Below are 26705 nucleotides of genomic sequence, written 5' to 3'. Positions count from 1 at the left end.
TCTTGATTCTAATCAGCCATCTATTTCAAATGTTTTATAAAATCCAGTGTAACTGAGGAACTAACAATCTGTTGAAGTTCACTAATGGCATTTGACTTATCCACAAAGAAAATCCTCAAAATATCTATCACAAGTTCATTTTATATATATGTACATGGTTCACTGAGATTGTTCAATTATAGCCCCATCTGTATACCTACTGTAATGCCCCAAAATAAATTACCAGTATAAATTAAATACCTTAATCCCTTACTCCTTTAATCTTCAATCAAAAGGAAGAGGAAAGGAATTTTAAAAGTATTAATTTAGGAAAACCTGGGTGACTTAGCGGTTGAGCGTCTGCCTTTGGCTCAGGGCGTTATCCTGGAGTTCCGGGATGGAGTCCCGTGTTGGGCTCCCTGCATGGAGCCTGCTTCTCCCTCTGCCTATGTCTCTGCCTTTCTCTCTGTGTCTCTCATGAATAAATAAAATCTTTTTTAAAAATTAAATGTATTAATTTAAAATTAAGCATTAAAATGATTCCTTTTATTTCTCATTTGCTGAGAACAAAAAAGCCAAAAGTAGTAGTGTATATGGTTCTTAAGCTTTTTTGAGTCACAGATCCCCTTTAGTATTCTTATGAAACCTATAGACTCTCTCCCTAGAAGAATGTATGTATACATACACACAGAATGATATGTATAATGTCAGTTTCATATGTTCTCTGAAGCCCAGGTTAAGAACCTTAAAAATAACTGAGAAGTTTCTTACATATTTAGGCAATGTTCACCATCCCAGGCTGTGATGTTTAAACTAGTAGTCAATAATCAATGTATAAGTCTATTAATGATATGTTTTTATTATCCTTTGTAAGGAAACTGGGACATAGGACTTTCTAATTTGCCTTCCCTTATTCTTGACAAGTTTATCTTCTATAAGTATGAAAATAGGTTATCATCTGTAAATAGTAACTTAACTCAAGACAAAAATAATTTTACGTGATCTATTAAGTATATATTACAATCCTAGAATCTTAGATTTGATTGAAGCCATTTCCTCATTAGTATTTTGTCCCGTGTTCTATTTGAAAATAAACCTAGATTTCAGAGAATATAATGAACAACTCTTAATTTTGTGAAACACAGTAGAAATTAGGTGGGAGATATTTTCTTCCCATTATAACCTGAGGAAGATATTATATGGAGTAAGTATTCAAAGCTTCTGGATTCCATTTTCTAGATTTATCATTTACTGGCCATAGAATCCTGATTTTTCTGCCTTATTTCACTATTTAAAGGTGAAGAACATAACCAGTAAGTTCACATAGAAAAAGAGACCCATAAATACATGAAAATTTTATATATATTTGGATTAAAAGTATTAAACTACAGTGCTCATATACACAATCCATTTTTTCATATATGTATGGCATTTCTAGTTAAACGAGACCTTCAATTTTAACACTTTCTTTTAAATATACTGATTTACTTCCCTCAACTTTATGGAAAAGAAAGATTGTAAACTAAGAAAATAAAAGCAAATAATATTTTAAAACTTATATAATAGAAAATATAACAGTTTTCTAAATCACTGGCTCAATATAAAGTCTTCAGCGTATTAGAAAAATATTATGATAATATTTACAAAAGTGTATGACATAGAGACAGCTGTGTGTTATACAGATAGATAATCTAAAAAGAAATATAATAATCACATTGTTAAATAGTAGTAGATTCACATTATATTACATTCCTGCTTAAATGGGAAAAAAGTTTATACTATCATGAATATAGTATAGACGTTTTTCTACTCGGCCAGCATATAAATAAATAAAATTTTCCTCTGTTCTAAAATAATCACATTGTATGACCACATATTTTTATAAATTAGATCTCATTCTGGTTTTCTACTGCCACTAACAGTAGGTATTTCATGGTCAGTCTCTTTTTTAGGGTCTACCATGTCTTTATATCTCTCCCCACGATGTCGTTCCAGGTATGGACCCCAGTTAGAAGCTGGTCTGCAGCAGCTTACAAAGCGCTGAAAAGAAAAAAAAAACTTGTTTTAGACCATATGTGCTGCAATCTGTAAACAAGCAGATATCAAACCATATTTTCATTGCAAAATATTAAGTTTTTTTGCTAACCAAAATGAAATGGGAACCATAGAAAGGTAAAAGGTGGTCATCAAAAATTCTTAGTACAGTGTACTAAAAAAATGATACTGGGAAGCCTAGGTGGCTCAGTGATTGATCGTCTGCCTTCAGCCCAGGGCGTGATCTTAGAGTCCTGGAATTGAGTCCCGCATCATGCTCCCTGCATGGAGCCTGCTTCTCCCTCTGCCTGTGTCCCTGCCTCTCTGTATGTGTCTCATGAATAAATAAATAAAATAAAATCTTTTTAGAAAATTAATTAAAAATTGGGGATCCCTGGGTGGCGCAGCGGTTTAGCGCCTGCCTTTGGCCCAGGGCGCGATCCTGGAGACCCGGGATCGAGTCCCACATCGGGCTCCCGGTGCATGGAGCCTGCTTCTCCCTCTGCCTATGTCTCTGCCTCTCTCTCTCTCTCTCTCTCTCTGTGTGACTATCATAAGTAAATAAAAAAAAAAATTTAAAGAAAAAAAGAAAATTAATTAAAAATTAAAAATGACACTCAAATTTAACTGTTAATAGAATTATATTAACTACGAAACCAAAATAAGTGAGTATGTAAATGATTTGAAAAGAAAATATATGGGCCTGTTTGAACAATGGAATCACTCCATGTTTTTCACTGAATTCTCCGACATTTTGGTCCTGCCCTTAGAGTGAGGGTTATGTGAGGATTTAAATCAGTGTACCTGGGAGGTTCCAAGAACCAAATAAAAGGAGCTCAAGGATCAAACCACTGATTGGAATGAGCTTGGGAAATCACCTAAAATCTGACTGGAGATTTGTCCTAGTCATTATCCTAATGAGATGTCATAATCAACTGCATCCCCCTATGTCTCCGTGCAAGAGGGATCACTCAGGGTCTAGACTGGGTTTGAAATAATTTAGCAGGCTTTTTCCACCCTAAACACACTATTAACACATGTATTATAACCAGACAATATAAAGTAAGGATTATAGATATTAAGCAAAAAGGTCATTTGCTTGGTGTCATCTTCAGGGACAACTCAGTACAAGGATAAATATCACAATTTCTTTGTGCTGAGCACTCTAATAGGAACTGAGGATATAGCAGCAAGCAACAGAAGACTCCCTAAAGAAGCTTATAGTAGAAGACACACAAATATATATATATATATGATATAAAGCTATGTTATGCACATATATCTGATGATTGTATCAGATTGTAACCTAAAGGTTCATAATCCCATATTACCACCATTTGAGTAATCCCCATTTTCATCATAAGTACTTTCTACAAAGTGTAATATAAATGTGCTTACTTGAAAGATACTTCCTTCAGCTTGAATTATTTTTACTATGGCCATAATTGGAATCCAAATAATGCAGAAAATAATCATACACCAGCCTAGAGCAACTCCCCAGTCAGGATATGGAATTTGGGCATAATCAGGTCTATGAAATTTCACCAATGACCAGATCAAAATTGCCTGTGAAAGTCAAGTATGAAAAGACAGTTCTAAAGATTAGACTTTATTGCACTAACAATTTCAATTGCACTAATTGTTAGGAATTTGATCCCATTCCTTAGAAATCATCTATCAAAAGCAATTAAAATGAAAATACATTCAAACAACTAAGATAATCCAGTAACTAGCCAGAAGAGAGTACTAAATGAACTCATCTAAATAACTCATATTTGGCTTTGAATAGATTCTTCCAAAATGAGCACCTCCGTATAGTTATAAAAAATAAAATACAGGTCCAACATGTTTTTCAATAAAATACTTTACCATGAAATATTTCATATTGAAAACAAAATAATATCTGAAAATGTCCATTACTGACCTTTTAACTTTAACTTACAATAGTATGCTTTTATCCTATGCTATCCAGCTCACCAGCATAGCACTTAATTCAAGGAGAATGTAAAGTACCTTTTAGTGAACATGCTTTGCACCTTGCTTAGCAGTTGCTTCTATTATTTCCCATGGCATAGAGCACCCCTTACTCCATACCCAAAACACACACATTCACAAACTACTGGTATATATAAAGTACACTTCACTTCTAGCCTCTCTTTGAGAGAGGAAAAACAAACGCAATGTGTGTTTGGGTAAAACAGTGAAATCTGAATCTTCGCAAGGAAAACACCTAATGGTCAAGTTAAAAAAAACTTTTTAAAAAACCTATTAGATATGTTGCTGCATTAAAAGTAATTATTTAGAAACTTGTAAGGCAGACAAAACAAAAACCAGAGTCACCTAGTACTTTCTCTAAACTACTTAGCTATCTTTTACTAAACTCAGGGAGATGGAATGTAAGAATTACCTATTTGGTAAATACCTATTTGATATTCAAGTTTAATTTTAGAATTAAATAGTTTAATTCCATCAATTTAATACATTAGTTCCCAGTAATTTAAATGTATTTCCCAATTATCATAATCTTTTACATAAATACAAGAGAGTGGATGAGGATACTGGAGTATCCATGACTTCATATCACTTTATACAAAATAGATGATTAGGGGGTATAGCTCAGGGGTAGAGTATTTGACTGCAAAATAGATGATAATGTATATCATTAAATATTTAATACTTTTGCATTTTAAATTAAATCCAGTTGTCAAAGCTATTAATCAATGAAAACTCACTGGCTAAAAAAAATATAGTGAGAGCTTCTTAATTGATAAAGGGCTTATTTTATTATGGAGACTTGTCACAAGAAGAAAATATTTAGTAGTAATGTCAAAATCATTTTGCTAGAATATGGAGCATCCAAAATATTTTAATTCAGTACAGTCAGTCCCAAACTGCTCCCTACTTGAAATTGACCTTATAAAATGTAAAAAATAAAACTTAACATTCTCTAAAACAAACATAATACTTCAGATGTGAAGCACATTCTGGATCAAATTATTTAATGCCCTTTCCTAGGAAAGACTTTGAGACAAGGAGGCAATGAGGACCAAACATCCTCTATGAAGCTTTGCCGCTGCCCCCACCTCCACCATTACAGTAATTCTCCATCCTATTAAGTGTTTATTTTGTCACTTACTGTCCTGAACTGATATTTAAAGGTATGTCTATATGTCATGTCTCTCGGGTAAGATACCTTTTGCTTTCCCTCAGTTCCTAAATAGCACCAATTGTTGAATTTAACATAAACTGTTGCCTCTGTTGACAGTGGTGACTTTCTTTTAGTAATTTTGGATAGTAAATACTTCCCATAAAGAAAAATGTGCACTAAAATCTGAGTGTTGTTTCTTAGCAATTAGTGTATTGAGATCATATTCCTTGCAGGCAGAGTCTGGGTCTTAGCAGAGAGGTTAGGGACAGTGTAGGTTGTTCAGCATAATTTTTAGGGAACCAGCAAATGAATGATTTATTTTATTTATTCTATTGATAATTTTTAAGTACATAGGACCTTTAAGTCTATAAGAGCCTGTTCATTTTCTCAAATGGTAAATGTTTAAACCTATAGCCTCAAAAACAATACTGCAAAGGTATTTTTAATTTAGGCAACTTGGCAATCATAAAGCAAAAGTTGAAAGTCATTAATTTATGACAGTTTGCCTTATTGTCTCTAACATGAATTATTCAAGTTTATCTTAGAAATGTTTTATATATAGATAGATTTCAAATTCATAGCATATTAATACTTACAATCAGAAGAAGAGGAGTAATAACAAACCAGCAAGCTCTCCACCATAGCCAGAATATCCACCTTTTTGCTCCAATCATCATTTCTATATCTTCAATGAATCTGTTCCCACCTTAGAAAAAAAGAGTGCATTCAGTCCTTGCTTACATTTTCCTCCATTAATCATTGTGGCCCCAAATTGCCTGACTGTCTAAAAATTTTCCTATACTATATCAATGAAGTATACACCTTTAACTACATAATATTCATAATCAATTTTCCCAGTAATATTATACTTTACTATTTTCGTAAACATAATGAAAAGGAATCACACTAAATTAGTTAATAAAATATGTAGATAATTCTGTAGTTACTATTTACCATAAATCCAGATGATTCCTATGATTTCCAGTATAGCCGCAATCAAAATACCCCATCCAGCACAGAAGTGGTCAATCAAATGAACCCAGTAAATTCCAGCCTACAAAAAAAAAAAAATTACATCTAAGTATATTTTAATTTATTTTTATGATTGATGAAGTCTAAATATATGCTTCCTGGTTTCACCTATGCTAAGATATGATCAAGGAATGTTTCCAAATGTAAACACAAATGTGGCTTTAAATATCTCAAAAAGGATGCACCTTCCATCCTATACTGAGTCACTGTAAAAAATAAGCATTTAGAATACTTGATTATCAAAATTATATGCAGTGTCTGTGTGCTCTGTAGTAGCTGCCAAAAATATAGCATATGTTCAAAGTCTATAACTTTCTTGTACTTGGGTAAATTTTCCATTATTGGATCACCTCCCCTCTTCAAAATATTATTAAATTTCAAAACTGTGCTATAATGGGAAAAAATTTGGGCTAAAACCCAGAAAACCTTGATACGAGTCAGACTTGGATCTGTCACTAAACATCCTCTTAAACCTTTGTTTGCTTATTTAGATTATAAGGTACATTCCAACTAATGATTTGTCTATGAAAAAAATACTATAAGGGGCACCTGAGTGGCTCAGGGGTTGTGTGCCTGCCTTTGGCTCAGGTCATGATCCCGTGGTCCTGGGAGCGAGTCCCACATCGGGCTCCCTGCAGGGAGCCTGCTTCTCCCTCTCCCTATAACTCTGCCTCTCTCTGTGTGTCTCTCATGAATAAATAAATAAAATCTTAAAAAAAAAAAACTGTACTATACCTGAGTCACACAGACAAGACCAAGGAGAAACAAAACCAAGCAGCACCCCAAAGTTATAGGAACCCTCATTTTCTTCATCACTTTGGGAAATAAATCTTGAATCGTTGTTGTAATCGTTTCTTCAGAAGGGAAAAAATGGCAATGTTATATGTAAACTCATTTGCCAATAATTTTAATCAAAGAATTCAGCTTCTAATCAAATTTACAAATATATGCTGAAAATATACTCTGGGTCCTACTCCTTGCTTTTTTAAAAAACCCATAGGATCCTTTCTTTTGGCAGTTACCACCTGTTGGTTCTGATAAAAACCAAATGCAGCTCTCTTTATTTGTTATTTTTAGTCTGTTTTACAAGGTTTTTCATTGGTAGTAACTACAAGGTAACAGATCCCTGAAGGCTGACGTAGTTTGAAAGAGGGTTATAGGGAAGGAAGAATTCTAGAACTTTTAAATAAAATGAACATTTGAATAAATGGCATGGAGACAGAAAGGCCTTCTAGAAAGAAATGTGTTCATGATATCACAGTACTGACTGAAAGTAGAAGGATGTATGGGTGAAAGGATGAAGATACAGGTTTAAAATTTTCAAGGGCTTTGAAAGTCAACTAGAGGAGGCCAGACGTTATACTGTATATAGTCAATTATAAAAGTGTATTTATGTAAGAGTGATATGATGAAAAAGTTTCCGAATTTCTAGGTGTGTACCCCAGGGGAAATCCCTACGTATACATAGAGCCACATGCAAGAATAATCATTGAGTAGCATGTGTAATTTTTCAAAATTGTAAATAATCCAAATGCCCATCAGCAACAGATTGTGAATTCGGTAGATATATAGGAGTATATATCAACACAGATTCACAATACATGTGAAAAACAACTGTCAGAATGATATGTATGTTATGAAACTTCACATTGATGTGACAAAATTCATGTGTTATTTATGGACATGTATATAATGTATCAAGAATGGACTGAATAACACACATAATCCATGGTGACAGTTGCTTCTGGGAAGGAAGAAATGTGAATTGTATTAGGGAGAGAAACAGGGGACTTCAATTTCATTTCTGAAGCAAATATGAAACATTCATGTCTGTTCCTTTTGGGTATCTACTACATGAGTGCTTTGTATTTTTCTGTATTTAAAATTAAGTTAAAAAGAATGTTCAGATTCTAAGGGCAAACCTAATGGCAACATGTTTTTAAGTAGAGGAAACATGAGTAAAATATAACAAAATATAAAATATAACACTCAGAGTATTACTTACCAATGGATGCAAACTGAGAGTCGAGACCCAAAGTCAAAAGCATGAAGAAAAATAATATGGACCAAAATGGCCCACCTGGGAGTTGGGCTAGCGCTTCTGGATAAGCAATGAATGCCAAATCAAAACCTAAGAAAAATGTATGATATTTAATTTAAATCAGTTGCAAAAAAGTTCACATATTTGAACATTTCCAAAATAAGATACTAGAAAAAACTCATTTCAATTTAGCAATGCCATCCATAATGCACATTCTCAAGCAACTCTTTCACTTGTACTCTTAAAAATATTCGACTTGGTTATTCAACAAAATGATAATGTGTGCATGTGTGCATGTGACGTGAATTAAGCTATGAGATGAATTTTGTAAATTACTCACATAGGAGATCTTAACTATTTCAATGATTTTGTTTAACTCTTTCATTTTTTTAAGATTCATAAAGAATTGTCTTAAACTCCAGAAACGTAAATTATACTAGCCTAGAAATTCAAAAAGAATTACACTATTAAGAAAGATATGCTTATGGAATGACTGTTGTAGTCTTTAGCCGTCTCTCCAAATGTTCACCCAGAATGTGTACTGCCATTTTAACTAGAATATGGACACTTGCAAACTTGTATATAACAAAACTAAAAATTGAATCTTATTTTCTGTTTGATGTATATTATTGTTAGAGGTGCTTTAAATTTTTTCAATTATATCATATGATACTTAGTTGCCTTAAGTATTTTAGGTTTCTCCCGAGTCCTAGAAGACTGACCTAGGATTCAGCAGAATTAGCTTCTAACCTAGGCTCTGTCACTTCCTAATGATTTTATCTATCTACTGTAAGACATAAAATTTCTGTGCATCAGTCCACTTCTCTGGAAATGAGAAGCTAAATTATCTATGAGGTCTCTTCTAGTCCTAACATTCTATTCTCCTGCATTGGCTTCTCCATCAAATGATACTGGCCATAAAAAAAATTAATGTTTTTAAATTATTTATTCATGAGAGACACACAGAGAGAGGCAGAGACACAGGCAGAGAGAGAAGCAGGCTCCATGCACAGAGCCCAATGCGGGACTCGATCCCAGGACTCCAGGATCACACCCCGGGCCGAAGGCAGGCTCTAAACTGCTGAGCCACCCAGGCATCCCCATAAATAAAAATTTAATGAGGAATTCCTACCACTAAGAATCCTGGAATTCTTTTCCTAAGATTCTTAGTCAGATAACTAAGCATCCTTAGCTAAAGAAAGTTAGGAAGTTCATTAAACAGATTCCTTTAAAGCTGGACATAGCTGGATACTCAAAGTTACTTGGGTTTCTATCGATATGATACTGATGTGTTTTAAAAATTCAGACCCAATATTGCACTTGTACATGGAGGAATACACAGCCACACCCACACACATATATACTCATATAGTCATTCATATGAATACACACATGTATATATGTATATATACACACATAAATGAAGATAATATGTGTAAAGGCACTCATGTACAGTAGGCAGTTCATATGAAGGACTATGCAAAATTCAGACAATTATCTTCTTAAACAATTGTTCCCTAATATAGTCCTGTTTTCTCAGACAATCTAAGAATTATTACATGATTAAAGCAATCAAATTATATAAGATGAAATGAGAAAGAAAATGCAACACCCTAAACTTTACTTGAGTGCTTTAAGTAAATTGATACAAAATGTATTAGTGTTTCTTAAATGAGCTACACTGAATTAATCAAAGTTGTTAACGTAGAGCATCACATACCTGATTTTACGACTTGAGAGACTTCTTTTCCAGATATATGAGCCATGTGTCCCAGTATAGAAAAAATAGCAAATCCAGCAAACACACTAGTGAGGCAGTTTGTCAAACAAACTACAATAGCATCTGAGAAGCAGTTGTTATTGAACTTATTGTAAGATGATAGAGCAACTAAGCCACCCCAAGCCACTGAAAGGGAGTAAAATATTTGAGTGGCAGCATCCTTCCAAACCTATAAGAGAAGATAATTCAATTTTTTTGATAATTCCATGTTTAAAAAGACACACTTTAAATTTTTTACTTCTATAAAATACTTCATATATACTAATGAATTAATATGAATAATAATGAAATAAACACCAAACCCACTACTCAGCTTAAAAAATGAAATGTTGTCAGTCTTTGGAAGCCGCCCAATGCCCCTTTGTCATCATATCACCCTTCAACCTCCAGTGGTAATTGCTATCCTGACTTATGTGTTTCTCATTTCCTTGTTTTTCTTTATATTTTTACCATAAAAATATGTAAACCCAAACAGTATGGTATTTAGCTTTTCATGTTATTGGGTTTATAGAAAAGTTTTCTTAATGGATATAAACCTATTCAACATGCCTTTTTTCATTCAGTATTGTATGAGATTTATCCACGATCAATTTGAACATTATATTTCAACTTTATGTTGAAAATGAAAAAATATGGGCAAATTCATATGGTTTAGTTAAATATCTGTAGTTTTGAACATTTTTTTCACTGCCGTTTGCCCCACTATGTATACCACAGGTCATCCTTTATCCTGCTGAGGGACATTCAGGCTGTTCAATATTCTGCTATTAAAAATGATGTAGCTGTAAGTATTCCTGTGCATGTCTCCTCATACCTAGTTGAGGAACTGCAATGTTAAAGAGGTATATGATGCGTCTTCTCTTTTACTAAATATTGCCATATTATTTTACCACCTACTCTCACCAGCTAGGTGTGAGAGCTCCCATTCCTTCACATGCTTGCCAATATTGGTCAGAATTTTTAATATGGTCATATCTGGTGGCTGTCGAATGAGAGTTTTCATTACCCTAATTACTTATAAGGTTTAGTTTGTTTTTATGTGCTTATATTCCATAGGGTTTTTTTCCCTGTGAAATTCTTATTCGTGCCTTTTGCCAATTTATTGTTTGGGTTATTTGTCTTCTTTGATCTCTAGCAATTCTTATGTAATTTGGATTCTAATCTTTTGTCTATTATATATGATAATTTTCCTCCCAATTTGTGGTTAACTCTTTTCACCTCTTAACATCGTGACCTTTGATGAGCCAAAGGTTTTATTGTTGTTTTAATGTAACTAAAGGTGTCCATCTTCACTTTCATGTATTGTCCTTGATTTCTCTTACTTAAAGAGAAGTCTTAGCCAAAGATCATAAAGATACTGTCCTACATTTTCTTCAAAAGGATTTAAAGCTTTGCTCATATTGTTTTCAATTAACCTAAAAATTGATACAGTATATATTAAATTGGAAATCCCAATTCATTTTCTTTTCTAGAGTATCATTTGTCTAAAGATGATTTATATTATCAGTTATATCAATTGGATGTCAATTATATCAATTAGATAGTCCATCCTTTCCCCCATCGATCTGCATTGCCACCTCTGCCATATATCAAGTTCCAAATGTTCATGAATCTATTTCTGAGACTACTGTTCTGTTCCACTGGTCGTAAGTCTATACCTATGCTAATACCACTTTATTTTAATTCCTATAGCATCATAATATTGTTTCATATCTAGTAGGACAGGTCTTCCTTCTTCAAAAACACCTTTTTTTGCCTTTTTCTCTTACACGTAAATTTTACAATCAGTTCTCAAGATCTAAGAAAAACTGCTGTCAATCTGATTAAAATGTTATTGACTCTGCATACCAATTTGGGGAGGATTGATACATATCCATTCTTAACAAGAATAGTAGTAGGCAATTTTTGAAGAATGATGATATATTTAGACATCCCTTAGTTTGTTCGTTTAGAGCCCCACATAGCTGGCCTCCGCTCTTTAAGCAGCCTCCCACTCACTGCATCCAATCTTACCCCTTTACTAGTGTCCCTTTTATAATTTGCCTCTCCTATATATTTGCTAAAGGAAAATAATCTTAGAAACTAATCTAATCTATGGAAATCCATGTTAACAGTGAAATTCTGTAGATAAAACATTACCCAAAGTAACCTAATTGTGTAGATTTCAAGGAAGAAGACTGGCAAAGATTTGGGCAAAAGTGTTTTTTTTTTTTAGTCCATCTAAAAACAGGACTGCTCAGTGAAAGGCAGGCAATATAAAATGGTGACAAAGAGCTCTAGCTCTGGAGTCAAAGAAAATGAAGTTTATATCCAATACCTCTTACGCTCCTTGCCTTCAATTTATTTAACATTTTTAAGCCTGTTTATTCATCTGTAAAATGGAGAGGATGAAGAAAATGATGATGATGATGATAACTATTATTATTACAAGTGTACTTGGAATGATGTGAGAATTGAATAAGATAGCATATGTAAAGCAATTAGGATGCTCAATGGTAGCTATTGCTGTTATTATGGAAAATAATCATAAATTGATACTCAGTTTCTCTTATGGAAATTAAAAACTGTAATTTTCCCCTTGAAAGATATGTAATCTATTTCCAATTTCAATAGAAATAAAAGTTGTTAGGGAATAAAATTTGCTAGATCTTCAGAATACAGCTTGATGTTAGATTATTATTATATTATAATTGCTTTATAATGGGAGGCAGCCAAAAGAAAGCAAAATGGATGGATGAGATAAGCATAGATAGATAACGGTTATTTCACTTATTGTAACAAAATCATTAGAAATAAAATGCTCTTATTTTTTAGGCAGCTGTACATATTAAGAGATGAACAACATGCTTATGTTGATCTCTCAGCTGCTTTTACTTGATACATTTTTGTATGCATATGTGAATTAGGGGGAGCTGGAAATTGGTGTGGCAGGTCTGGTTTCTATAAAAATGCTACTGCATACTATGATGTGTATCTAGGTTGCAAGTAAAGTGAAGCAAAATTCCAAATGTAGTTATAATATCCATATCTATCAATCTCATAGCTATATACAAAATTATTAATTTAGGGATTAAGAAATCTTCATTCAAGATGCACAAACTGGCTGTGTAAACTTAACTAAATATGAATCTTTCTGGGTTTCAGTTTCACCATTGTAAAATGAAGGAGTTAGTACGATAATCACTGAAGACTGGAAGACTCTTCTAGCTATAAATTTGTATGGTCCTCTGCTCTCCTACAGATTGCAACAAAGTTCGGATATCCAAAGAAAAGGAAAAAATATATATTTATGATCCCATACTCAGGATATGGATTGTGAGAGATAAAAAAAATTAAGAAAAAATTCTCATTACCAACAAACCCAAAGAAGGGTGGGAGTACTGTTTCTACCACATTGAAGAGGAGGAAGGATTAAATTGTATGTTTCATAAAGAGCTTTAGGTTTAGGTCTGATATTTTAAAGATAATAGAGACATTGAAACAGACCAATATAAAATAATCATATAAAATTTTTCAGGAACTGTAAAGCTCAGGTGATCTCAAGCTTGTAAAAGTCAAAGAATATCAAAGGGGCTTTTCAACTGTGCTCAAAGTTATGAAGCTTCAAGAAAATGGAGGATCTACTTCTTAGAGAAAATGTTGCATCTCTAATAGTATAGTATAACATGACAGCAATAATTGAAATCATTGTGTGCTCATATTAATTTAACAATTTACCATTTTGAAAGTGCATTAATTAATATTTCATCTTGCTTAACAACCTGACAGAGAGAAGATGATGAATCCCAACTTCCATTTTATTTGTTTTTGATTCATCATCGAAAATGGTCTTCGAGTTGGGAAGATATTAACAAACAAGGTTAAAAGATGTGAGGCCCAACATAAATGAAGAAATAAGCAAATGGCCTGTGGACACATCAAAGTATATTAATCTCCAAGACTAAAATAATAAAAGTTCATAGTTCTGAAATAATTTAAGGCTGTTGTAGTTAATTCCTGAGTGAAAATTATTTGGGTACAGGAAACTAAAGGCCAAACACTGACATCTCAATTTTCAGAAAAGGTAAAGGATGGATATCCATGACAAAAAAACTGATAAATTTGACTTGCTTACCAGAGAAATTCTACAACAAATAATTAAATGTGCAGATTGTGGGGTGCCTGGATGGCTCAGTGGGTTAAGCATCCAACTCTTGATTTTAGCTTGTGTCATGATCTCAGGGTCGTGATAGCGAGCCTCCATCAGGCTCCACACTCAGTGTAGAGTCTGTTTGAGATTCTCCCTCTCCCTCTCCCTCTGCCCCTCCCCCTGCTTGCACTCTCTAAATAAATAAATAAAATCTTTAAAAAAATATATCCATATTGTAAGTATTTAGAAAATAACAAATTGCTGGAAATTAGCATGAGTTCCTCAAAGAACACCACAGCAAACAAACTAATAACTATTTTGGATAGCACTGCTAGTATGGAAGATGATAGTAACATAGTGTTTCTTGACTTCAACATAAGACTTGGGGTTTTAGCTGGCCAGAAGCTTAATGCGTGCCAAAAATGTGATGTGTTTACTGAAAAAGTGAAACCATTCATAAGCTATGTGAATAGAAGCATCCTATATACAGTACACTTACTGTTAATGCTCTCTGCAATCAAAAATGCAAAAGATATTATGTATCCATGATACACACAGCCATCATCTAGCGATAGACTGAAGTTAAAAGAAGGTTACCCAATTCATATTCATGGCACACATTTATGTTTACAAGTAACAGTGTTGTTAATGGAATGCTTCATTCATTTCAAATTTGTGGTTTAACTTCATAATCCATTAGGTACACTTTGATCTTAATTTGGGAATATTAACTTTTGAAGCAATTAAAATGTGTATTAGATCATTAGATTTTCACCTATAATCTTGAAATCTATGAGTTTATCCAAGAAATCTTACTGTCCTACTCATCAACTTGCAGGTAGGTATCCAAACATGACAAGTTCTTTTTCAGATTCATAGGCCCCAAATCCTTTTGGTCAAATAGAATCAGTTGTATGAATAAGATGACTTAAAATTTTTCTGCTAAAATGACCATCTCACTTCCAATAGGAAAGCACTAGTGTCATGTTAAATGGCTACATTAGACTTCCCAGTGAACAGAAACACAAATTTAACAGCATATTCTTTTACAAGCCACTACATTATGATACTCTTACCTGCAACCAAAGATTTTCAGTGTTTGCTTTTATGGTTTACCTCCTCAGATAATCTAAAATCCAAATGAAGTCTTACCTCTGCTTCCCTAAGTTTTGTAAAATTTGACTGTGCTCCAATATAGTATGAAATGCCTTTTGATGCACCCTCCAGAGTTGCACCTCGGATTAGCAGGATGAGTAGGACAACATAGGGGAAAATAGCTGTAAAATATACCACCTAACAAGAAAAACAACCAGAGGTTGATAAGTTAAATTTTTAAGTCATGTTACATAATTGCATATGAACAAAATTGTTAGGCAGTTGACATTAGTAAAAGTATTAACGATTTCATACATTTTTAATAAATCTGGTGATACCAATACCAAAATTGGCATAATTTTATCTTTCTTCTCCCACTCTGAGATGATCCATTTTCAAAACACTCTGATGTATGAAGCACTATTTCCTGGGTACACATTGTAAATACACAATACATCAGCAGTGGTAACTTGGAATCAAGGTAGAGTACCTTCCTAAATATGTCTTTATAAATGTCTGAGGGGACAGATATCACTTCTTAGTGAATTACTGCATTGAGGTGGGAAGGGAATGATTTTATAACTGAAATAGTATATATTGTCCCCAAGGAGAAGGAAAATAATCTCCTAGTAGACATCCAAATCTCATGAAAGCTGATTAAAGTGAATACCCAACACTTGATATTATTATTCTTAGAGCTACCATTAAGTGAGTTTGATAGCACACATACATGTGCACGGCTTGTATCCTGGGTAACACATAGTTACAGATGAGCAGATTGCTTTTGAGGCTGGCTTTTCATTAATGTGGATGATTTCTTTGATCCATAGATGTCCTATGTTTGATAATATGCCCAAGGAGACAATTTAAAGTCATCCAGAGACCAATAAAAATTAATTGCTTAGACAAATGGCCTTTAATGGATTATTTCAATATTGATGTCAAAAAGGAACTACGGGTTTCAAAAATGTGCAATTGAAACATTATTTTGGAAAGTTTTCACGGACTTTGCAATATCCACAGTATTTTTGTGATCTAACAGAGGGTCTCATTATAGTTTAGCATTAACAATGTGCTAGATATACCAGGAATACAAAGATAGTATCCACAGTTACCCCTGTCTTCTGTCTATAAGGAGGTTTCAGTCTAGTAGTCATACATAAACATTCACTTTTCTGAGTACTGTACAACGTTCACAAAGAAAATTCCACATTGTTCCCTGAAATGCCATGACGTTCTTGGGAAAGTTTAAAAAATAAAACAATAAAGGGAGAAAATACAGTGTTTTTCAGAAGAGGACTCTTCACTTAAAAAGAGGGTTCTGAGTCAATTTTAGCAAGCTTTAAGAAAACGACTGCATATTTGATTTTTTTCCCTCTCCCACAAAAGGAATCCTGACACTGTCTCTATATAACTAGGATCTAGAGTTCCTAAACCAAACATTCCAATATACAATTCCATTCAAGATGCTTCTTTATATAATAGGACAGACAATTTTAAACACACACTCAAGCTTCAGAATGCTATATAAGCTAGCAGGGTCCAGTTTGAGTACAGTTGATCCTTGAACAACACAGGTTTGAACTGCATGGGTCCACTTAGATGATTTTTTTCAATAAATTCAAGTACTATAAATGTGTTCTCCTATGATTTTCTTAATAACATTTTCTTTTCTCCAGCTTACTTTATTATAAGAATACAGCATATAGTACATATAACATACTAAAATAGGTGTTAATTGACTTTACATGATCAGTAAAGCTTCTGGTGAACAGCATGCTGTTAGTAGTTGTGAGGGAATCAAGTTATATAGCTGGATTTTCAACTGCAAGGAGGGAGTTGGCGCCTCTCACCCCCACATTGTTCAAGGGTCAGCTGTAATTGCACAACCCTAGTACTAGTTTTTGCTTGTTTTGTTTTATTTGTACCAATAGCAGCAATCTTATGTATTTTCCTACAGTCAGGCTGCCTACTTAGAAAGCTTTTCACACATTTGAATATTGCTATTATAGAAAAAACATGCATTTGATTATGCTTGACATTGAACTGCAATGAAATTGGAAAAGAGCTACATCACTATCTAATGTGTTTTCCAAATTACCTTGCCAGAAGACTTGATTCCTTTAAATAGCGCTGCTCCAACTATGAGCCAAGCCAGAAGAAGACAAAGTGCTAAATACCACACAATTACTCCAGTCTCATCCATTCCACTTGACCGCTGGAGCGCCACTTTACTGAAAACATACAAGTCTTTTTATGAACACAGAATCACTTGTCTTAACACATTGAATTTTGTAATATCTACAGCCAGGGAGATGTTCGTGAGTATTCCATCATATTAATGCATCAATGTCATATGAGCTATAGTACAGAGGGCAAAAATAGTTCAATGAAAAGCTAGGCTCTGAACTTTAGGGTTAACTGTAGCCAGTCCAAAGTTCCAAACCCTAGAATAAAAGATCTACTAATTTTTTCAGCTATGATTTGCCCCCTAGTATTTCAAAGCTTCTTTAGGTAAAACAAAAAAAAATTAACCTTACATCAGATTATTTCTTTTATTTGTTACAGTTTTTTTTCTCAAGGTAAAATGATGAAGAACACATCTAAAATTAAATTATTCATCATACTTGTAGTTAGCATCAAACCTAAATGGTCCCAATTTTTAGACCTTTTTCAAAGGCTTTCTATAAAAATCAATGATTTCTATTTAGGACCTGCATGGATCTAGGGTTTTTATTCTTAGTTTGATGTTTGGGAACATTTTAAGTTCCAAATTTTTAAAGGGTCACACAGAGCATTAACACATAGATGCGGACGAGCTCATTACAGCAAGAGTCAAGGCAGTTTGGTAAGGGTAAAATGTAGGTATAAGTAAGGAAAGTAAAGTGTGATCAATTAAAGGTAATACAAGTAAATATAACCCCAAATATCTATTTTTTACCAAATAATGATAATCATAAGCAAAATGGATAATGAAGAATGGTAGCCTTAAATAGCACCAAATATTGCTCACAACCCAACAGTTTACTATTAGAATTTGCTGAGTATAGTCTAAAATTTGAGATTCTTTTTCTTCAAAGAAATGCCCTAAATTATACATGACAAGCACTGAACAAATCATCACCAACAGTATTGTGCTCATTTAAAAAACAATTTATAAATGGCAATTTGTTGACTATGAGCTAATCCTGCAGGTTACTACCACTCACATAGGGTAGGTAAGAATTTGAGTCATGAGAAGTATAACTGGCTCTGATTCCCCTTTTTTTCTACTTACGAGGCAAGGAACGAGCTGATCAATATTTTATTGTTAGTTCCAAAAACTTATATAACATCTGTTTAAATAGATTATCTAGCATACTTACTTCCAATATTGTTCACTGGGAAGTTGCCCTGGCTGATAAGCTTCACTTCCATTGATGCAGGTTAAACTGTTGTTGTATACCCAGCTTCTATTGACTCGGATGATCTCCCCCGTATTTGTACTGACATTACAATGAGTAACTAAAAATTATATTTAAAAAAAGAATACACACATAGAAACGTACTTAGTTTTAGAAGAGTATTTTCCTGAAAAAAGGTGTTTTTTTAAAGATTCATTTACTCATTTTAGACATAGAGCACATAAACGGAGAGGCGAAAGGAAAGAGAGAATCCTGAAGCAGACTCCCCACTGAATGTGGAGACCTAGGACCCTAAGATCATGACCTGAGCTGAAATCAAGAGCCGGCTGCTCAACCAACTGCATCACCCAGGCACCCCCTCCTGAAAAAAAGTTTTCATGGTAAAATAATTAAACCATTTAGATTGTTACTTGGTGAGGGCAGAGGAGAAGTCTTACAAATGGAACAAGCCATGCACATTCAGCATCTTAAATCCTCTCTACTAGTAAACTAAGGGTGAGTGAACATCATCCCTTTTAAACTGGGATTACATGTATAGTAATAACCACTATAAAGTAACAATAATTTCGATTGTGATTTAGTGCTCTAAAAAATTTTTGGTATGTGGATTGATTTAACCTATATAGACAAATGGCACCTTTAAGTTGCTAAGAAGGATTAAAGCTTTATTACTTTATTCTCCAATATACATAAGCAATCCCCGCAATAATGGTCTACAATATCAATTTGACATGATCCCAAAGACCATCCACTTATGATGTGGATGACTTTCACTGGCTCCTGAAATACCATAGTCCTGTCAGTCCTGTCATGGATAGTGATGGTCTCTACCACTTTCCCACTTTCTTCCTTCTCTCTTGGCTACTCCTAAGGATGGTTCGGCTTTACTGGCAGCCCTCAGAAATTAACATATTGCACTAATCACTTTTCAAAGTTATCCATGCTTTATCCTGCTTTCATCAATAACCTGTGGCTCACTATAAGATTTTATTTTTGAATAATCTCTTAACACCCGACGTGGGGCTCGAACTCACAACCCTGAGATAGATCAAGAGTAGCATGCTCTACTGACTGAGCCAGATGGGCATCCCACTCTTGGTTTACTTTAAATTGCCCCTATATTGGTGAGAAAATCGTGTAACTTTTTAAGCTTATGAGAAAGGATGAACTCTGTTCACAGTATCTTTTAAGAAAATAAGCACAGTTACCTATAGGTGACCTGCTACAGTTCTGATCTGCCCAAGATGAACAATTTTTCCACGGTAGTTCACTTTGGAAAGAAGCAAACATGTAATAAAGACTGTAGGCAATTATGACATTGTAATAGATCGTCACAAAAATGGATATCAGGACCATCGTAATTCCCACACCTGAAAAAAGAGAACAGTTGAAATCAAAAACAAAAAAGTGCAATTTCTTTTCCTAATTCATAAAAAAAAAGCTGCATCTCAATTTCCACAGAATCTATTTTAAAACGAGAAGGCAGTTTCAAACAACACTGTCTATCTTTTCTTGGTTTTTTGGGGTTTTTTGTTTTGTTTTGTTTTGTTTTGTTTTGCAGTTGGGAGAGATGAGCAAGTACTACTGTCTAAACAGCTTTTTTTTTCAAATTTAAAATTATTTTGGTGACTGGCTTTCTGAAACCATTTCCTTTTAGTTAATTAGAAAATGTTACTGGGATCCCTGGGTGGCGCAGCGGTTTGGCGCCTGCCTTTGGCCCAGGGCGCGATCCTGGAGACCCGGGATCGAATCCCACGTCGGGCTCCCGGTGCATGGAGCCTGCTTCTCCCTCTGCCTGTGTCTCTGCCTCTCTCTCTCTCTCTCTGTGGCTATCATGAATAAATAAAATCTTTAAAAAAAAAAAAAAAAAAAAAAGAAAATGTTACTAAGATCAAGGGCAGAGGACCTGTATTGATCTGTCAAATTCACATAAGGAATCACCCATGGCCATTCCTCTCTTATTATGTCTGAAAGTCCTTGTCAGAGTGAGTCCTGTTCTTGAAAACAAACAAACACTATTCAAAACTCGTATCCTATTGACCCACTGACCAGTACTTCCATCTTCATCTATAAGCCAATATTTTGACAAGTAGCAGATAAAGGCTCTGAATTAACATACAGGATTTCTACAAGTGCATGTAAAGAAAATTCAATAGTTCAGTAACAATCTGAATTTAAACTGCCAAAGTTTCTTGAACTTGTAATATCAAAATGTAGTTTAGCATACCGAATACAACTTGTATGCTCAAGACTGGCTTTTGAGGTGGCTTCCTTAATATTCCCGCACAATGTTCTATTCAACTCACTACAAATTTATTTTTGATGCTGCATTGAGGCTTTTACAAATAGTTTGCAGCAGCTAGCACATAGCAAAATGATATCTTACCTTCAGACAGGAAGTCTGTTTGATGTTTAATAATAATCAAGGCACTTTGAAAAGCTTTGCCAATGTCCTATTCTATTAGTCGTACCCAAGAAAACAAAGTGACCTGCCCTTCAACTTTGCTGAATGAGGCATTGTAAAAGATATGCAAAGGCAAGAAGACAAAAGACTGAATATGAAGTAGAAAAAAAGCCAGAGCCATGCAGGTAATGCACAACAGGACTATAACTATGCGCCAAGGGATTTTAAAAGGTGAATGTAGGAAAATAATGACATCCTGACAACCCCCTCTAGTATCCTCTGGAACCCCATCCAGATCTTCAGCCCCAGAGAAACAGAAATACAAATTAACATTTGGTCTTTCAATTTTACAGTAGCAAAAATTCAGAGAAACAATGTATGCTTCTTTGCCTTTATCATGTCCAAATATGAAACACTTTCCTGCTACATAGTGGGAACAGCTCTATACACAGACCAATAGGCACTGAAAGAAATACATTTTAATACCAACCTTGAAACAATGGAAGAATCCTCCAAATTGAAACTGGACTTAAGCTAGCAAATTGTCCCAGTGAACACTCTAGGAAGAACAGAGGCAAACCAGCCAGGGCCAGCATGATCGCATAAGGTATCAAGAAGGCACCTAGAAAATGCAAAATAGAAACAAAGCACTATTATGTCCCAAACCTCAGATGGCCCTTCAATAACCAGTGTAACATTGTGAAAGCCTTCTGATAGAGTGGAGTCAGAGCACTGGGTTCAGGCCCCAGATTTATTACTTTCTGTGAGAAAGTAGTTGATTCTCTAAACCTTGGCTTCCTCGTCTGTGAAATGGGATTCTAGTATTACCTAAAGAGGTTGCTATGATTATTAAAAACAATAGCTTATAAAAGAGCCATCCCGAGGACGTGAATGATCACAGGCTTTGGAGCCAGATACACCTAGATTTATATCCTGACTCCACCATTTGCTAGTTACGTGACCTGGGGCAATCTACCTAACCTCCAGACCTTGGGTTCCTCATAAATGGAGAGAGTGATACCAACTCATCAGTCTGTGCTAAGGGTTCAGTTATAGAGCCTATGTGAAAACCCTCGGCAAAATGGCAGGCATGCAGTCTATGTCCAAAGTTAGTTTCCCTCCTTTCTCCTTTCCAAATAAGCAGTATATTTTTTGTAAGACTTCCAGTGCAAATGCTAAATGTGGTTCAGAGTGGAAGCTATTGCAGCTGAGTGGACTATTCTCCAAATAGTCATAAGGGTCTTTCCTCAATGTCTGTAAGAAATTTTTTGGTTTTGTTAAGAGATTCTGAAGTTTTGAGATACATTCAAAGTTAACTTTCCGGGATGCCTGGGTGGCTCAGTGGGTTCAGTGTCTGACTCTCGATTTTGGCTCAGGTCATAATCTCAGGGTCATGGGAACTGCTATGGCTCCACTGCTGGCACAGAGCGGGCTTGAGATTTTCTCTCTCCCTCTCCCTCTGCCCCTCCCCCCACGGCTTGTGCCTGCACGTGCACACACACACACCCTATCAAAAAAAAGTTAACTCTCTATTTTATAAGGTAGGACTAATTCTCCTGCATTTTAGATTATCCAGATCCCTTTTTAAATTTTTTGACCTTCATTATTTCACTTTTTTCTGCCCACTTTTGGGACATAATTGCTCATTCGAACTTTTGCTGGGTTGTAGGTAGAAGCACAACAGAATATTAAACTTTTTTTTTTTAGAATATTAAACTTATTGATCAAGTACGTAGCAGTCTTAACAAAGTTTAACAGGAAAACGTGGGGATCAATGGATAAAAAATGGGCTTTTGGATTCTGTACATTTCACTGGCCCACGTGAAATTCTCACGTATTTTCCATACTATGATATTGTAACATCATACCTGGGAATTACATTTTTCCCAACCCTCAAAATATATTCCATTAAAAATAATGACACAATAAAATACTTGTTATGTACACGTCACTAGGTACTAGAACATAGAGACAATATGTTTTTATAGATGTTGCAATGTACATACCATCATTACTATGACTAATTGAAGTTTTAGTCTTACCATGATAAATATGAAGAAAAGTAATATAGACTCTCTCTGTCTAAATACAACAAGGTAAATCTTACTAGCCCATTACAAATAGGGTGGGTTGGGTTTTTTTTTTTAATATGATTTTCCTTAGTGGTATACTTAGCTTTTTACCTATTATATTATTTTTTATTGATAACAATTATAATTGGTAAATTGCTAATATAATACACTGGTCACAAATTGTTGATACTGCTATCTCAGACCCTATGGTTATATGATACTTCTTCATAAACTAGTAAAAAGAATCCTAGATAAAAATGATTCCAAATTTTAGCAACAGTTTTCCAAACCTGACCATATTTAAAAATCTGATCTATTAACACTTGACAAATCTGAATTTCATGTTCTTCTCCTACACTTGGACAGAGGAAAAAAAACAATCAAAAGAGTCTAGGCTATTCATTACCTAAATGATACGATCTTTAAAAGCTGAGAGCTAATGTGATATATTAATTTTTAGAGGAAATCGTGAGAGAGATGATAGCATATAAAGAATAATAGCATTTAGTGTGTGTGTGGGGGTACGTTTAAAATTCTCTATTAAACCTAGTTTAATATAGTTCCTGGAAATTTATGGCCACCCCTGGGCCACTATATGATGGCAAGTCACAGGGAATCTCTGAAACTGTGGTTTTTCTGAACCTGAACACAAGACGCTGGAAAGGAGTCTGAATGCTCTTCGCTACACTAGACCTCAGGAATGAGACACCCAAAGGACTGTAATTCCTAACTCATTTTCCAGTTCAAACTTAGACCAAATCCATGACTAAACGATATAGGCTCCAGAGAGGGGAATTATTGGCACTAACACTTAAAGTGTTTGATAAACAGAGCTTCTCAAGACTCTAAAGGCCAATATGAATGTTCTAATGCAACCAATTAACAAGGACTATAAGATTGAAACATCACCACACAAAATCCTATTATACCAAGAAAAATAATTATAGTGGCACAGTTTCACTGGTTCCCAATTATGAAATCTAAGGGCATGTCACCTCTACACTTCTAATAGAACCTGTAATTACAAGTAAATAAAATATGGTGTAAGTGAAAAGTTGTTTCAACACTACTAGGGAATTGTGCAATTCATTTTGTTTCCTTTTGTATGTCACCTCAGAGTTAATTTTTTTCTCCTTGTTCTAATGAGTCTTCCTTAATGATCTCTAAGGCATAAACAGTATCATTTTGCAGAAATTAAACACCTAGTCTTGAACTAAAGTCTATTGCATTCTAGAAGGATCCTCCGTATGGTCAATTCAATTAGGAATACGTGTAACTGAATATTGCAGCTTAAAATACTAGACCTTTACTTTTTAACCAACTCCTTCCAAACTTGCATTTCCACAATGTAATACCTTATGCTACTTAAGCAATGTATTTGAGCTTCATATTAGAATGAGAATCCCCTGCCTTTTGCTTTGATTCAGTCTTAAATGAGGCCCAACATAACTTGAGTTTGAACAGATTATCATGGCAACATGCATAAAAAGAGCAAGTGGAAGATTATATTGCATCTTAAATCAGAAACTCAGAAGTGCTAAAACGACAACTTTTATCAAGTTTATACCTGAGGATTTTGTGAGCCCAGCTTCTTAACTTGAGCTAGCAACTCATAGTCTAATGATGGATGCAATATGCTTGCTTCCCATTCTCCTACTAACCCAAACTGGCATATACCTCTGCTTAGTTCTTAAAATAGGCTCAGAGGCCATAGAGCACACCATTTAAACTGAAAGAGGAAAGAAGTTGAGGGGGAGAGGGCAATACCTCCACCATTGTTGTAGGTCAAATAGGGGAATCTCCACACATTCCCCAATCCCACTGCATATCCAACCATAGATAGAAGATAATCCGATTTTTTGGACCAGTTACCACGGTCCTGATTCTCATCATTTTCACCAACATGGAAATTCTCAGATGAAGCTGTCACTTTCTGGAGAAGAGAAAATATCAAGAGTTTGTCTTTCTACTATTAAAAATCCACAGAAGCATATTTCACATGCATGCGTGTGTGTGTGTGTGTGTGTGTGTGTGTGTGTGACAGAGAGAGAGGTGGGGGGAGGGAATGAACCCTGAAAGCTATAGCCAAGGGAAAGGCTTTCCAAAGGTTGAGGAGATTTCTGCTAGTGGCTGCTTCTACTTTACAACATTTACTCCTTAAAATGAGGGGAAAACACCCAAACACCTCTTTAGATGGATATGTTTGCTACTTCTTTGGGTGAGATCATCCAAATTTTGCTAGAAAATTTACATGTGGTACCCAGCATGAAAGGGAAATGAGGGCAGACAAGTAAGGCTTCAAATACAAGTCTTAAAGAAGACTGGAATGAAATCAACGTTCTTGAGATTGCAGGAGATCTTTGAAAAGAAGGATACAACATAGCTTCTACTAAAACAAAGAATTTACAGACTCCTTTTGCTATCCGCTGATAGTTTGGGATGTTCGGAGTTAAGGGAAGTTTGACTTCACTCCCTATCCTGGAGAATAAAATCGGGGCTTCGCTGGAAGCCACAGAATAATACTCCTAGACAAATTCTCCTGTCCCACCAGGTGGAGCAGCTCTTTCTGCACCTCAGAGGGAAGGGGTTCTCTCCCAACCTGTTAGCTGCTCTGGGCTATGGAGGGTTCCAGGTCAGATCAGGACACTGCATTTTTTCATTTCCCTCCATATGGACACAGTCTGGTCAGGGACAAAAAAAGCCCCAGGATTTTGTGGGCATACCCAAGGCAGAGGTTGAGGTGACCCTAAGTCTTCTGGCTACCCAAGAAGAGCTGTTCTCTTTTTCCTCTACTCTTGAGGACATGTCAGGCACACTTAAAGGTAGTTGAAGAGGAATGTGGAGAACAAGGAGCAGCCAGCAGAAGGCAAAGCCTGAGACTGCCTCACCCGAAGTTTACCCTTGCCAGCCCCCCCCCCCAGCCGCCACGCCTCCCACCGTTTCCAGACCCCTACCTCCTTCCCTCTGCACTTGAAGAAGCTCGGGCACTTCAACTTGTCCATGGTTGACTCACTCCCTCAGTTCGCTCCGCCTCGTCTCGCAGTCTGGCCGAGCTCGCCCGGCGGCAGGTGCACACTCCCCCGTTGCTACCTGCCTGAGTGAGCCACCTTGCCCAGGGGTGGGACCATTTATGGAGGGAGCTCTCCCCTCCCCCTTCAGGGCGCCCTGTCGTGTCAATTACCGGAAGGGACCAAAGTGAGGCTCTGGTTTTCCCCGGGGAAGCTGGCATGTAGCAATCCCCGGTCCCGGCCCCGGCCGAGGGCTGGGCTGGCGCGAGCCGAGCAGCCCGAGCTAAGGGACGGACAGCCCTGACTCAGAGCCTGGAGGTGCCTTCGCAACCTCGCCTCGGTCCGGCTTCCCGGCTTCCCCCTGACGTCCTCTCTTACTCTGGTCTCTGTCCTGACGCCAAGTGCTGATCTCCACCGGCGCGGGGGGCGGGGGGGTGAAGGGCACGGTCTGTGGGGCCCGCCCCGTTCCCCAAGTTTCTTCTGAACAGACCCCGTGGTCCCGGGCCCCGGGGTTTCGCCAAGTTTTGCCCCTCACTTGTCAGCGCCCGGTGCCCCGGGGCTAGCGCCGCTCCCGGCGGG

General features: G+C 35.7%; 1 protein-coding gene across 1 annotated transcript; it reads right to left on the bottom strand.

The window, feature by feature from the left end:
* Positions 1-968: 968 nt before the first annotated feature.
* SLC6A14 (solute carrier family 6 member 14) lies at positions 969-26496 on the bottom strand. The gene is made up of 14 exons (XM_038588124.1): positions 26073-26496; positions 24886-25051; positions 21537-21668; positions 19851-20012; positions 18604-18742; positions 17340-17472; positions 15296-15436; positions 9955-10183; positions 8199-8324; positions 6929-7047; positions 6116-6215; positions 5758-5867; positions 3412-3579; positions 969-2019 (listed from the first exon to the last, which is right to left on the bottom strand). The coding sequence occupies exons 1-14, from the start codon at positions 26118-26120 to the stop codon at positions 1873-1875; spliced, it is 1920 nt and encodes a 639-aa protein (XP_038444052.1). The 5' UTR covers positions 26121-26496; the 3' UTR covers positions 969-1872.
* Positions 26497-26705: the final 209 nt, after the last annotated feature.

Source organism: Canis lupus, chromosome X, assembly GCF_011100685.1.
Source record: "Canis lupus familiaris isolate Mischka breed German Shepherd chromosome X, alternate assembly UU_Cfam_GSD_1.0, whole genome shotgun sequence".
NCBI lineage: Eukaryota > Metazoa > Chordata > Mammalia > Carnivora > Canidae > Canis > Canis lupus.
This window is presented reverse-complemented; position numbering and strand designations above follow the sequence as displayed.

Bases quoted from the DNA above. Each gene is read 5' to 3' on its own strand.
- SLC6A14 (XM_038588124.1), bottom strand. From the start codon at position 26,120: ATGGACAAGTTGAAGTGCCCGAGCTTCTTCAAGTGCAGAGGGAAGGAG. The intron at 25,052-26,072 runs GTAGGGGTCTGG...TCTCTTCTCCAG, and splicing joins TCAAGTGCAGAGGGAAGGAG to AAAGTGACAGCTTCATCTGA. The intron at 17,473-18,603 runs GTAAGTATGCTA...GTATGTTTTCAG, and splicing joins CCCAGTGAACAATATTGGAA to TAAAGTGGCGCTCCAGCGGT.